General features: G+C 55.7%; 5 protein-coding genes across 5 annotated transcripts; 4 read left to right on the plus strand and 1 right to left on the minus strand.

The window, feature by feature from the left end:
• Positions 1-237: 237 nt before the first annotated feature.
• Positions 238-1,096, plus strand: VTJ04DRAFT_5615 (uncharacterized protein; the record flags this gene model as incomplete). The annotated part of the gene is made up of 4 exons (XM_069363749.1): positions 238-430; positions 495-611; positions 674-1,012; positions 1,074-1,096. The coding sequence occupies 4 exons, from the start codon at positions 238-240 to the stop codon at positions 1,094-1,096; spliced, it is 672 nt and encodes a 223-aa protein (XP_069220564.1).
• Positions 1,097-1,372: 276 nt separating this feature from the next.
• Positions 1,373-2,821, plus strand: VTJ04DRAFT_5616 (uncharacterized protein; the record flags this gene model as incomplete). Its single annotated transcript, XM_069363750.1, has 3 exons — positions 1,373-1,480; positions 1,536-1,906; positions 1,966-2,821. 3 exons carry the CDS (start codon positions 1,373-1,375, stop codon positions 2,819-2,821), a joined length of 1,335 nt encoding a protein of 444 aa, XP_069220565.1.
• An 812-nt stretch (positions 2,822-3,633) lies between these two features.
• VTJ04DRAFT_5617 (uncharacterized protein) lies at positions 3,634-5,149 on the minus strand (the record flags this gene model as incomplete). The annotated part of the gene is made up of 2 exons (XM_069363751.1): positions 3,634-4,811; positions 4,873-5,149. The coding sequence occupies 2 exons, from the start codon at positions 5,147-5,149 to the stop codon at positions 3,634-3,636; spliced, it is 1,455 nt and encodes a 484-aa protein (XP_069220566.1).
• A 915-nt stretch (positions 5,150-6,064) lies between these two features.
• VTJ04DRAFT_5618 (uncharacterized protein) lies at positions 6,065-7,634 on the plus strand (the record flags this gene model as incomplete). Its single annotated transcript, XM_069363752.1, has 6 exons — positions 6,065-6,239; positions 6,299-6,326; positions 6,451-6,702; positions 6,759-6,938; positions 6,995-7,485; positions 7,543-7,634. 6 exons carry the CDS (start codon positions 6,065-6,067, stop codon positions 7,632-7,634), a joined length of 1,218 nt encoding a protein of 405 aa, XP_069220567.1.
• A 4,150-nt stretch (positions 7,635-11,784) lies between these two features.
• On the plus strand, positions 11,785-13,037 carry VTJ04DRAFT_5619 (uncharacterized protein; the record flags this gene model as incomplete). Its single annotated transcript, XM_069363753.1, has 2 exons — positions 11,785-12,157; positions 12,220-13,037. 2 exons carry the CDS (start codon positions 11,785-11,787, stop codon positions 13,035-13,037), a joined length of 1,191 nt encoding a protein of 396 aa, XP_069220568.1.
• Positions 13,038-13,442: the final 405 nt, after the last annotated feature.

The raw sequence follows: 13,442 nt of genomic DNA on the forward strand, positions 1-13,442 counted from the left end.
TGACTTGGACCTCGTTAGCAACCCAAGCAACGTCCAGTGGACCTTGAACCCTTGAACCCCTGCTCAACGGTCCGTTCGACGTTTTCTGGAAAAAAAATCAAACACAACCTTGCCTCGTTCCCCATCCCGACCCGACTCTTCACGTTCCCAGACTGAGCTGCCACCCAGGTCGATTATTGTTTGTCATTCCTCAGCTGCAGCAATTACACCAGATAATAGCGTCATCCCGACTTCCGCATGGCGAAAATGGCCACATCCAACAAGTACCGTTCGACGGAACAAGACAATGGCGTGCTCAATCCGCTGCCGTCTTCATCATCAGTGAGACTGCCCGCCCGCCTCGGCCACCACCCTGCTATGCCTATCCCCGGGCCCGAGATGACTACCCACCTCGACCCCACACGACCTGCAGGTCACTGCATGGAAGCCGGCTAGTTCTCCCGCATCGCATCTTCTTTGGAGAAGAGTAACACCTAATAGTACTAATTTCGTAGCCGTTGGTTGCTTATATTCTCGCCACGGCTTGATGAACCCCCAATATATTCGCCCCCCAAGCACCCCGGATCTTTCCGTGCTGGCCGAAAACCATCGCTGCCCACTGCCTCCCACCGGTCCCCCGCCAGTTCGCGTCAGACCTTGATGGCACTCGCGGCATCTCCTATCTTCCTATTAGTGTCTTCGCGAACCGGAGGGGCCTTGTTCCGCTGCAACCGCTTGGCGGGGCGTGTGCCTGCAGCGGCTCCGCCTGGTTCTGATGTCGCGATCCCGCACCTTGACGTCGAGCAGACAGGGGTAGGTTCCGCCCTGCGAGCTCGGCCGTCCCCGGACCACGCTGCTTCTCCGCCATGTTGTTCCGAGATTATCGGGGCCACTGCCCTGTCCGGCCCCCAGCCTGGTTGCCGCGATAACCAGGCGCGAGCTGACTGGCGAGGCCGGCATCTCATCCGTGGACGTGCTCCCTCGGGACGCATCTTGACCTCCGCTCCCCTAAACCTTGCAGTGCGACATTCCCGTATGCTTCTTGACTGTCTCGGCCCCAAGTTATCCGTGCCAGGCATTGACACACACGGCAGCAGCTCCAGATCAGGGTCGTTGATACCAGACGTATAAGTGTGGGGGTTCCTTCCTGTCCTCTCCTCCTGATATCTGTCTTGGATCACGCATCATTTTTTGTTTGTCGCATACGCTACACACCTCATTCCACGTCGGATAGCGCGATCGCCGTCTTTCGCCACCCTATCTCCGGCTTCACCCCTGACGTTGTCGACACCCTTTCAACCTGATCCCGCGCCGCCTTAGAGCCGCAACTTTCCCCAGGCCAAGCAGGAACCATCCCACCTCATCCCACGCCGGCGCAGCCCTATCGATCAAGATGGCGCCTTCAGCCACAGGTGATCAGCTGCCAATGCACCTACCCACCGCCTCCAAGGCGTCCACCATTAACGCTTCGGTCCTCTACGGACCGCGCGATCTCCGCCTGGTACGCTACCCCCGCTAGAGAGGTTGGTTACACAGACCGGCTGACACCGTTCCAGGAGCGCCGCGTTATCGAGGAGCCCGGCGTCGGAGAGCTCCAGATCGCCGTTCATACCACCGGCATCTGCGGGTCTGACGTTAGCTATTACAAGAAGTTTGCCAATGGCGACCTCTGCGCTTGCATGCCGCTCTCTCTGGGCCACGAGTCATCCGGCACCGTTGTCGCCATCGGTCCCCAGGTGACGGGCTTCCGCATCGGTGACCGTGTTGCGCTCGAGGTCGGCATTCCTTGCAGCAAATGCGGCATCTGCTGGCAGGGCCGCTACAACCTCTGCAAGAAGATGAGGTTCCGGAGTAGCGCGAAATCAGTGCCTCATTTCCAGGGCACCCTTCAGGAGCGCATCAACCACCCAGCAGAATGGTGCCACAAGTAAGTTCTTTTCTGACTATCCGGGCGCCGAAGATACATACATTGCTAACTGGGACCAGGCTTCCTGATAGCATATCCTTCGATGCGGCCGCGCTGCTTGAGCCGCTCTCTGTGGCGATCCATGCCGTTAACCGGGCGCAACCGGCCCCAGGGTCATCAGCCCTCGTCATCGGCGCTGGCGCCGTCGGTTTGTTGACCGCTGCCATGGCCCGCCAGTCGGGCTGCTCAACGGTAATCATTGCCGATGTGGACCAAGGCCGCGTCGACTTTGCCATTTCCAAGGGCTTCGCCACCCACGGCTACGTCGTCGAACGCCCGCTTCAGCCCCCGTCGCCTCTCTACACCCCGAGCTGCTCAGGTACCTCAACACCGCTCGAGGGCGTCATGACCCCCAACAGCATCTCCACCCAAACAAAATTCGAGCACGCCAAGGCGCTGGCCGCCGACATGCTCGCCCAAGCCCGGACCTCCGGGTCGGCCACCGCTTTTTCGGGACTCGACGACGACGATGACGAAGACAGCGACGGCGTCGACGTCACGTTTGAGTGCACGGGCAAGGAAGAGTGCATGCACACGTCGCTATACGCGACGCGCGCCGGCGGCAAGGTGATCATGGTGGGCATGGGCACGCCCGTCCAGACGCTGCCGCTGTCGGTCGCCCACCTCCGCGAGATCGACATTCTCGGCATCTTTCGGTACGCTAACACGTACGCGACGGGTATCAAGTTGTTGAAAGCCCGCGAGCGCGCTCTGCGTGCCGCGGGTGGAGCGGGAGGATACGTGCTCCCCTCGCTCGACGACATGGTGACGCACCGGTTCAAGGGGCTCGAGAACGCGCATCGCGCGTTTGAGCTTGCCAGCCGGACGTCGGATGAGAATGGGAACCTGGTGTTGAAGGTGGTGATTGAGGCCTGATGTTACCTGATGATCTCATAATTATGGTGTCTGGTTTGTTTTGTTTCTGTCTTGCTTGGATACCCGCGATAATTATGACTTGCTATGGGATCTCGTTGGGATAACTAGCCGATGGCTTTTTTTCTGGCTCATATAGATAGGTTGGGTGGTGGGCTAACGGATCTGCGGATTGGGAATTCGGGGCCTTTTTTTGTTTATCTTCGTTTATTTAGATCGAGCCTTGCCAGTCTGTTGTTGGTTGTGAGGGACTCGGGAGAATGGGTGTGGCGGGGTGGGATAGACGATGGCGAGGAGCCTAGTGTCTTTTCGTTTTTATTTTTAATCAATTCATTGTTCACTTATACTCCCTCCGTATGCGTGTTTGGCTTTCCGGCGTTGGTGTTGAAGAATCAGATAATAATATTCCTTCCGCGCTCTATGCTTATTTCCAGCCCGGCACAGCATCAGATCTCGTCCCACGTCGGGCAAGTGCGAGTACCTACCTGAGGTAAGCTACCTAGATGACTGGGGCTTTATGCTGTAGTATATTCCTACACCGGAACCAGCAAAGCAGCTGGTCAGACCGTAGGAGGCTAGGTACCTGAGGCATTTTGTGTATTTGACAGTAACGCGTGGTTATCAAACAGAGTCCCCCAACGCCTTTCTCTCTCTCTTCCAAGACCTAATGCATCCCGCCGTTCGCCTGTTTATTTCATCCATCGTGTGAAGACAACGTCGTAAAGGTCATTCATGATATTTCACCCTCTTGGTTGACCTTCCCGATAGCAACCATCCTTTCCTTTCTCATTCATCCACGCAGTATCCGCCTCCCCCTAAATAGCTAGCGAAGAAGGCCCCCCACCCCCACCAACTCCCCCACCACCAGGACCCTCCAGCGACGAAGCCACGTCGATACCCTCCAGATCCCCCGCCGCCAGCAGCGCCGTCTCGTACGTCAGGCCCGTCGCGGCCGCCATGGCCGCCGCGGCTCCTCCGCGCGCGTTCAAGCGTTGCGTGTGCCGCGCCGCGTCGAGAAGCAGCGCCTTTTTGCACGCGTCGCGCATCTCGGCCACGCTGGACAGCATGTCGGCGGCGAGCGAGACGAGCTTGACGTCGTTGGTCTCGCGCTGCAGCTCGCGCGCGAGGTCGGAGAGGTGGTTGTCGTCGGTGGTGGTGGTGAGGTCGCTCTCCGCGGGCCCGGCAGCCAGGCCGGCGTTGGTGACCACCGCCTGGATGCGGCGAAGGATGTTGTTGGAGGGGATTGTGTACTGACCGTTGGAGGCGCGCGCTGCGGCGGCGGCGTCGGCGGTGGTTTGGGTCCCGGCAAGGAAGTCGGGCGGGAGACGTTGGATGTAGGTGATGAACAGATCAAGGCGTGACTTGAGCGCGCGCACCGCGTTGTACTTGGCTTGCAGGGCCGCCATGTACTCTGCTTCCGCCGGGGAGAGATTGGCATCCAGGTTGGCAGAAGAAGCCTCTGTGCTGCTGGCGGCGACGGTGTCCTCTTGCTTGGGCTTGCTGGGGTCCTGGTAGGCAACCGCCCTACGCTTGCCCTTCCCGTCGTCGACCGCGATCTTCTTGTCGAACTGCTCGACGATGTGCTTCTCGGCCGAGTCGGCGGCCGCTGCAGCTGCGCCAGCCCCGGAGCCGCGGATGTGTTGAATGGCAATCATCTCGGCCTCTCCCGTATCGGTTGTGTAAGGAATCTTGCGGAAGCGCAGCACGAGATCCGACCCAGCTGCCTCGGCGTCTTTCATGTCATGGTCTTCGGTGGCACCGGTGGCAGCCTGACCATCGGTAGCCTCGAGATTGCTCTCGTAGATGGTAATCGGCAGCGCGGTCGAACTTTGGTCCAGCACATCCTCGACATGGAAGCCGAGGAGCACTGCGGCCTCGTTGTATGTGGTGATCTGGCGGTGGATGGGGAGATGTAGGTTTGTCGGACCTGTTTTGGGCACGAGCGAGTACCAGCCGACGAGGTCAAGTTGCGGGCTCTTGTGGACAAGGCGCACTGGCGAGGAAGATGGTCAGCTCGGTCGGTCGAAAGGAAACTCAAAACGTCGCCGGCTCACTTTGCTCTAACCGCTTGTTGAACCATTGAAGGTCCAGCTCGTACAGCCCATCGTTGTTCTTGTCAGCCTTACAGCTGAAGGAGTGCTCGATTGTAATGTCACGGCCGTGTTGCTGGCCCAGCAAGGCACCGACCACAGCACCCTGGAATCCCCGTTGGTAGCCGCGGACGATGAAGTCGGAGATCTCGAGGATGGGCAGCGGATGCAGGACCACCTGCAAGCTCGAGTCAGACGCCTTTTGGGTCGACAGCAGCTCGTTTGCTGCTTGGTCGGCCATGGTGATGGGGATCGGATTACTGGAAGAAGCTCGACGGGGTTGTGGAAGGAGGGGAAGGTTGGTGATGGAGGACGGCGGGCGTTTGATGGACGAAGCTTGGAGGTTCCAGGGTCGGTAAGGCAGAAGGGCAGCCTTGCCCCGCAGAGCTCTTGTCAGGTCCCCACCCAAACACCCCGGGACGGGACCCACTTCGGCGGGGTGTGGGGCATGGCCAGGGGCCAACGGCCCGGCTGGGGTTGGAGCTCCAAGCAACCATCTCCAACTGCCACGGGCCTCAGTCAGGTGCCTGATGAATCTATATCTTATCTCAGTACGTGACTCATTTAAGAGATCAATGCTCATTGCTTTTGCTTGGGGAATTGAGTAGTAAATTCAAGACATCACCAGACGCAACGTCGTTTCTCCGTCTTGCCAAGACCCTCGGGATGTCGTTCCAGCCCTTGCCGCAATCTTGTGTTGCCCATAGGTTTTTGTCATTGTTGCAAGATTATGACAGTCATCCCGTGCTGGAGTCGTCCATTTGGCTATATGAGGGCTTTGAGTTCCAGTGTATACATTGCACAAAGTACGGAGTGATACGCCGAGGATCATGGAGACTCACATTATTGCTTTGGACATCTCGACTCTGATCCTCCGTCTACTGATGGTCCATTTGATATGCCATGGAACTCGCTGCTCTACCTCCCCCAAGTGTACATAGAGGCACCTTCCCGATACCGCCCGTTCTTCTTATGTCTTGGGCTGCTGCTGCGATCTGGATCTGTACTGTAAGCGACTGGGTCCTGGCTCTAACCGTTGATCACTGCGTTGTCTCAACATCGCGTTCTCAGAAAGTCAAGTTGTTTATGAGAGTATGAGCGAGGTTAGTTATTGTAACCTAGCCTCGTACTTCAACCACCATACTCTTACTTCATTATGGCGCCCACGAATGCCCAGCCTGGCCCCGAAGTCGCCCAGGAGTCCGAGCCTGAAAAGCCTTCTAATGACAACGGCACCCCTGACAACTCCCCATCCAAGCATGGCTCCATCCAAAACGCTCGAGGGGACCATACCCACCGGCGGCTCAAGAATCGCCATATCCAGTTGATCGGTACGTCGGGAGGATTCAGTGCACTGTTATGCCTCCGTCACCAGCTGAATGACGTTCAGGGATTGGCGGCACCATTGGCACTGCCCTGTATGTGAACATTGGCAAGGGTCTTATCGCGGGCTGTCCTGCAAGCCTGTTTTTCGCATTTACCCTCTGGTAGGGTTGCCTATTTCATCCACGCCCTTGTTCGATACTTACTCTGACGTCTCAGGTGTACTGTCATCCTCGCAGTGACTTTGTGTCTGACAGAGATGGTGACGTACTTGCCCATCTCGTCGCCATTCATCCGCTTTGCTGGCCGCTATGTCGATGAGGCCTTGGGATTTGCTGCCGGTTGGAATTTCTTCATCTTCGAGGCTGCCATGGTCCCGTTTGAGATCACAGCCTGTAATGTGATTATCCGGTATTGGACAGACTCACTCCCCGCAGGGGCAGTGATTGCGGTGACAGTGGTCCTTTACAGGTATTCCCCCTTCTGTTCTCTTGACGGTTGAGCTCCTCTCATTTCGATACGTGTAGCCTCATCAACGTACTTGCTGTTAAGTACTATGGCGAAGTCGAATTCTGGGCGGCGCTCGGCAAGGTCCTCCTGATTGTCGGCCTGCTGGCGTTTGCATTTGTTGCAATGCTCGGCGGCAACCCTTTACATGACCGTTTTGGCTTTCGGTACTGGCGAGATCCCGGCGCCTTTACCGAACTGTACTACTCCGGGTCCCTTGGCCGTTTTTTCGGATTCCTTCAATGCCTGATTCAAGCCTCTTTCACCATATCCGGCCGGACTACGTTGCCATCACCACCGGCGAGGCAGTCAACCCACGGGTTGTTTTGCCTCGAGCGTTCAACGGAGCATTTTATCGCCTGACCTCTTTTTTTGTGCTAGGTTCCCTGGCCGTTGGCATTCTGGTCCCTTACAACGACGAGAACCTCAGGCGCGCATACCAAGATCGGGCGCCAGGGACTGCCGCCTCACCTTACGTGGTCGCCATGAACCGGCTCGGCTTGGGATCCAGCCCCCTACCGCATATTGTCAATGCAATGGTACTGACGGCAGCTTTTTCAGCCGGGAACAGTTATGTGTACTGCGCGTCAGGGACACTTTACGGACTTGCACTCGAGGAAAAGGCACCCAAGGTGTTTACCTGGTGCACGGCGAAGGGGGTGCCCTTAGCAGCGGTTGCGCTGGTGTTGCTCGGATCACTTCTGTCTTTTCTGCAACTCGAGAGAAGTGCGTCCGTTGTCTTGCAGTGTAAGTTCCGAACATACCACATGCTCAAGTCTGATCAACCAATTGATCGCCAATTAGGGTTCGTCAGCCTGGTTACGGCCAGCCAGCTCATCAACTATGCGGTCATTTGTTTGACATACCTCCGCTTCTATGCAGCTCTCAAGGTGTAAGGATCAGTCTGCTCACGCCATGTCCTCCTAGTCTATCCGTCCCGTCCTCTTACCACACAAATAGCACGGGCACATCTAGCTAACTTGGGCCGCCTCATTTCAGACAGGGGATTGATCGCCGATCTCTTCCCTATCGTGGCATCTGCCAACCATATGCCACATGGTACGCCCTTCTGGCATGCTTGATCATGGCCTTAGTCGGGGGTTACGCGGTATTCCTTCCCGGTCACTGGGACGTGCCGACATTTCTGTTCTCGTGAGTACACACCATTCTACAAGTGACGACGTCCATCACCGCTTGATACCTAAGAGTATACAATAGAATCAACGAGTCCCCCCGGAATAAGAGGAACTAACTCTAGGTGTCCTAACACTCAATATACCATGATTGGCACCTGCCCGGTACTCTACATCGCGTATAAACTGCGGAATGCTACAGGGATTCAACGTGCTGATGAAATTGACCTTCAGCAAAACATGGATGAGATCGCCGAGTATGAGAAGACATTGCGGTTGCCAGGGAACAATTGACCGTTTGGGATGGCGATGATGTACGGAGGATGTGGTTGAGGAAAAGATAGATGAACATGTGTTGACTTTCATCATCACGATTCACCTTTACAACCAACTCTTTTTGGTTGCCACCTTTTCCCTCCTGATTCTGTGGGGTGTTGGGTCTTCGGCACTTCCACAAACGCCAACGGCTCGCATGTCGCCTTGGACCAGCGTGTGAGATGATTGGACTGTACTGACCCACCTGACGTTGCCAAGAACAATTGATCGGGCTTGGCCACGTGGGGCTTCAACTTTAAATTGACCTCCTCTAATGGCCAGCGACCTTGGATGACGTGGGGATACCCCTTTGCATCTTATAGGTGGATTGCCGATCCGTCTCTGGGTCTCGTGAATAGCGGGCGTCCCATTAATCAGTGCAAGTTCTGGTAGTGAGTGGTCCGTACCTCAGTTATCTGACTGTCGCAGTCAAGTCATAAACGAGCCGGCTATCACGTTCCTCCTGAGCCGAAGGCGGCCATCTCCGAAGGGTGTACAGGGCTTCGGATGTTGCTGCCGACAAGAGGGAAGCTAACTGAGGTCATTTCTTTTCGGAATGTACTAATGATGGCATCCATGGATGGATGGATGGATTCGCACTTGTATCTGGGCCCCCTCTTGCACCTTGTTGCCCTGATACGTCAGTGGTTTTACATCAAGCTTGCCATCAACTCGATTTTCACTTTGACTCAAGGGACCACGCTGTGGATTCAGGCCATGTCTTTGTTCTGCATCAACACGATGACGTGAGCGGAGCTTGGTGCTTCATAAGTTGGAGAACTGACAGGATCAATCTTACATGGAAGACTCAGGCTTGAACTAACAGCAAGTCCATGTGATCTCCGGTGATGCTTTGTCCTTTAGCGCTTATCTCCTGACGCTCATTTAGGCTTATGCTTTGTGAAGTAAAGAAGAGGAAAGACTGAACATCCTCACCTTTTGGTATGCACGTCCTGCAGATAGGTCCTTTGGTCACCCAACTATTCCCTTAGTTGGGATAAAACACCCGAGAGCTACAACGCTGCATCGCTTTGAGGTGTATCTCATCCTTTGTGAATGCATTGCTTCAGCAATCTGCCCTTTGCGAGAGGTATGGTGTCACCACCATGAATCAACCCTGGTCAAAGGCGTGTCGAAGCGTGCAGGTAGACAGCAGTGCCTCAATCTTTGTGGCCTTGTGTGAGATAATGTCACTCAATCGCAGAATGTGCAGCAAGGCCTATATCCCAGGCATATAATGACAGGAAATAATGCATGCAACAGCAGATATCTAGGCCGTTGAATAAAGCAAGTGTTCTACGAGAAGGTTGTGCTAGATTTAAAACATATACTGTCCAGCGCTTCGCTAAACTTGATATGAGGAGGTCACCCATCACTGCAACAGTTGTGTCAACTTGCAACGCATCACAGATTGTTGGTCATTTGTTGCATGTCAAGCCTCCCTCTGTGGGTCCACATCAGTTACTTTCAGCAAGGAATACAAGCAATATCTGTTGAAAACCTTCCATCACAATCTTCGGGCTCCCGTGCCCTGCAATGGATGACTCAAACTCATGCGCTCTCATACCACGAGGTACAAACCCCATATATCTTTCCAATATCAATCAGTTTCTGGCTATCCCAGCGTTTTCTAACTTTAACAGTTCAATCGGAGGCCGATCCTAAGACAGTAATACCTCCCAAGACGAGCGCCTGCCAGTGCTTGAAACTGGCTGTGGATTTGCTCTTGGCAAAGGTAGATACCAACAAGCAGGCGGTTACGGAACAGGACATCAATATGGTGAAAAAGGTCTTGGATGAGTTGCTAAAGGCCCAGAAACTCGAGGCCCGGGTTAGGAGAATGGAGCGTGATTCCAAAACTCTGGAGAAGGAGATTCGCCAAACCTTTGACGGAAAACAAGGCAGTCCGAATGCACTGTGCTAAAGCAAGACGATCACACTAGCTGTGGATTGTCTTTGGGACCGAATAGTTTGGATCAGCAACTATGGGGCTTCCCAATGGCTTCACTTGGTACTTGGTCATTTAGTATGGATTGTTTTAATGTTGGTTGATGCCAGCTGGTAGGACATGGAACCAAGCTTAGAGGCTTTGGTGCCGAGAGTTAAAAACATGGTGGAGAGCATGGGCGAGCAATGGACAAGTGCAACCAGGATGGCCATACTCCGGACGTAGTTCCGAATGCCAGCGCTTAAGCATCAACGCAGCGCGATAATCCCACAAACTAAGTCCTTAGTCCAGATTTCGGTATAATAGAAGCACCTAAACGCCCGCACTTTTATGGCAGTTAAAACATTCATGATGCGCTGCCACAAAACTCCCTTCGATCCTGTTTGACAAGCTCAGGGCGTCATACCAGCGGATGATTGGTGTCCCAGAGAAGCATTTCGTCGACGTCAGTTATCCCCTGGCGTTGCACATCAACTGAGTAAGTGAAGTAGCGGTTTTATACAGCATATATGGTAGATTGGCCGGCTCTAGGGGGCTTATGATACATGTAGCGTTTCAACAGAAACATGCTCAATTGGGTAGGTGGTTAAATGCAACCCCAACCTCGCTCGCTACGCAACAACACCACCTTCCAAGGTGGCTCTCTGTCGCCGAGGAATACAGCGCATCGATCTGCGCTTCTTCTCGAATACCACAATGACGAATGCAGGAATGGCGGTAGTGATAGCAGAGTGTTGCGAATGAGGGGAAGAGTGTATCTGCACGACGCAACATCAAAAGACTTACCTAACCAGGCATGGATTTCGCCGTTTCAGAGATCAAGCAAGGTACTGCAATGAGAAGACAAATGGGAGATTCCGGTTTCTCTCTTACCAGTTAGCTATAGTCTTCGGGATCGATGATTCGATTCCCTTCCAACAAAGCGCATACCTCTCCCTTGCAAGAGACTCGGGATTTGACTTCGGTACATGGCATCTCGGCACATGGCAATTCCAGAACCAAGATTTCCTGTTGGTGGTTTTTTCCGCCATTCATACTCCCCAGGAAACAATACCCGGGCCTAGCCTCCACCCGGCCGAGCGGGTCCCGCCCTCGGATCTTCGATCACCGCAACCTACCGGGGAGTGACAACGGTGATGCGGACGAGTCCCGTCGCAGCATGCCCGGCGGCGTGCGTAATGCGGCCCCACATAGCCGTCCCTTTATCACTGTTGTTCTCCACGATGGTTGCGCGTCCAGCATCTCCCCTTAATCTACCCGCGCCAGGCTAAGATCTCTGCCGTCGCATCTGCCGTTGAAAGCGCCAATCGCGTCATTTGCAATATCCATGAGCCGGCCGTTGCGGTATTGAATCTGGGGGAGCTAGGGTGCTTACCGGGAGGGGGCGGGGATGGGAAGGCCTTGACATTGACGGACTTGGGATGGGCTTGCGAGGTATGCAACGGGCAACGGGCGGTAAAACAGGGAAGGAGGCTACAAAGGAAGGATGAGACGCTGGGAGGATGAAAGGCCTCAAAGGAGGGGAATGAGTATATATACTCATATGTAACATCAAGCTGGTGGGACAACTGAGTCGAGGTCTTGGATCACCACCCTCACTCAGCGCGCACACCTCCAATTCGCTGCTCAAGCGCTGTCGCCGCCGCTACAATGCTCTTCAAGAACACTCTTGCCGGCCTTGCCCTGCTCGCGGGCCTCGCGGCCGCCCATCCGGGCCACAACGTGGCTCAGGAGGCTGCCGAGCGCCGCGAGTACCTCCAGTCGGTCAAGCGCTCGTCGCTCGCCCACTGCGCCGACAAGCTGCGTGCCCGCGGCATCGAGGCCCGCAACATTGCTCGCCGTAACGCTGTCGTCGAGAAGGCTCGCCAGAAGCGCGGCATCACCAAGCGCGGCTTCGAGGACGTGCTCAACACCGACCATGACAAGACTGGCCAGGGCTTCAGCCGCAACACCGACCCGGAGACGCTGTTCGCTGGGTACAACTCTTGCCTGCTGACCCCGGAGACGACCGAGGGCCCGTACTGTAAGTTAGATTTCCTTCATCTAGTAGTCCGCCCTGTTCAGGGTCGCTGACTCACTATCCAGATGTCGCTGGCGAGCTCGTTCGCGAGAACATTGTCGAGGACCAGGCCGGTGTGCCGCTCCTCCTCGACTACCAAGTCGTCGACATCAACACCTGCGAGCCGATCCCCGACGTGTACGTCGAGATCTGGCACTGCAACGCTACCGGCGTCTACGGCGGTGTCGTCGCCCAAGGCAACGGCGACTCCAGCGACCAGACCAACCTCGACAACACCTGGCTGCGCGGCATCCAGCCGACCAACGAGGACGGCGTGGCGCAGTTCGAGTCCATCTTCCCGGGCCACTACGTCGGGCGCACCACGCACATCCACATCGCCGTGCACGCCAACGCGACGCTGCTCGCCAACAACACGCTTGGCCACGAGACGTTTGCCAGCCACGTCGGACAGGCCTTCTTCGACCAGGCGCTCATCGACGCGGTTGAGAAACTGGCACCCTACACCGACAACCGCCAGCCGCTGACCACCAACCGCGCCGACTGGATCATGGCGCAGGAGGCGGGTACTGATGGCGTTGACCCCGTCATGGAGTACACCCTGCTCGGCGACAAGCTCGAGGACGGCCTGTTCGCCTGGCTTGCGTTCGGCGTCAACTCGACCTTTGTGCGCAAGGTGCAGCCGGCCGTGCTCCTGGGCCCGGATGGCGGTGTCCCGAACCCCAACGGTGGCTTCCCCGGCGGCGGTTTCCCCGGCGGTCCGGGCGGTCCTGGGTTCCCCGGCTTCCCGAGCGGGTTCCCGTCTGGCTTCCCCACGGGCTTCCCGACCGGTTTCCCCGGCTTCCCTCAGCCGACTGGCGCTCCGGCTCCGGCGCCGACCCCTTAAAGGGTGAGCCAGCTGTACATATGAGATGAAATATTCTTCGGGGGATGTGGAGGCCAGGTACATATGGTACATAGCTGGTGAGAAGTAGCTCGAAATTAAAAGATCATGCTCTGTGCCTTGTCTGTCCCTGGTTGGATCGGTAGTTTTATGTTGTCTCTGCAAACACGTCATGGCCAGATGTTGATGTTGTGAGCATACCTGACCTTCAGCGCACCTGGTTCTTGCCTGTCATCCCTATTCCTCTACGGTGAGCTTCTGTAGAGTTGTCCCCTCACGGCAAGTCCCGTGTCATCTGTAAAAGTAAGGTACCTACGCCTGCTCCGCAAGCAAGGTCGTTATTCCAGGAAATTTGAGACCTGCATTGACAAGCTGTCCCAGACAACCGTGACACAAATATCGGACCAG

This window comes from Mycothermus thermophilus, assembly GCF_041956435.1.
Source record: "Mycothermus thermophilus strain CBS 625.91 unplaced genomic scaffold VTJ04scaffold_3, whole genome shotgun sequence".
Taxonomy (NCBI): Eukaryota; Fungi; Ascomycota; class Sordariomycetes; order Sordariales; family Chaetomiaceae; genus Mycothermus; species Mycothermus thermophilus.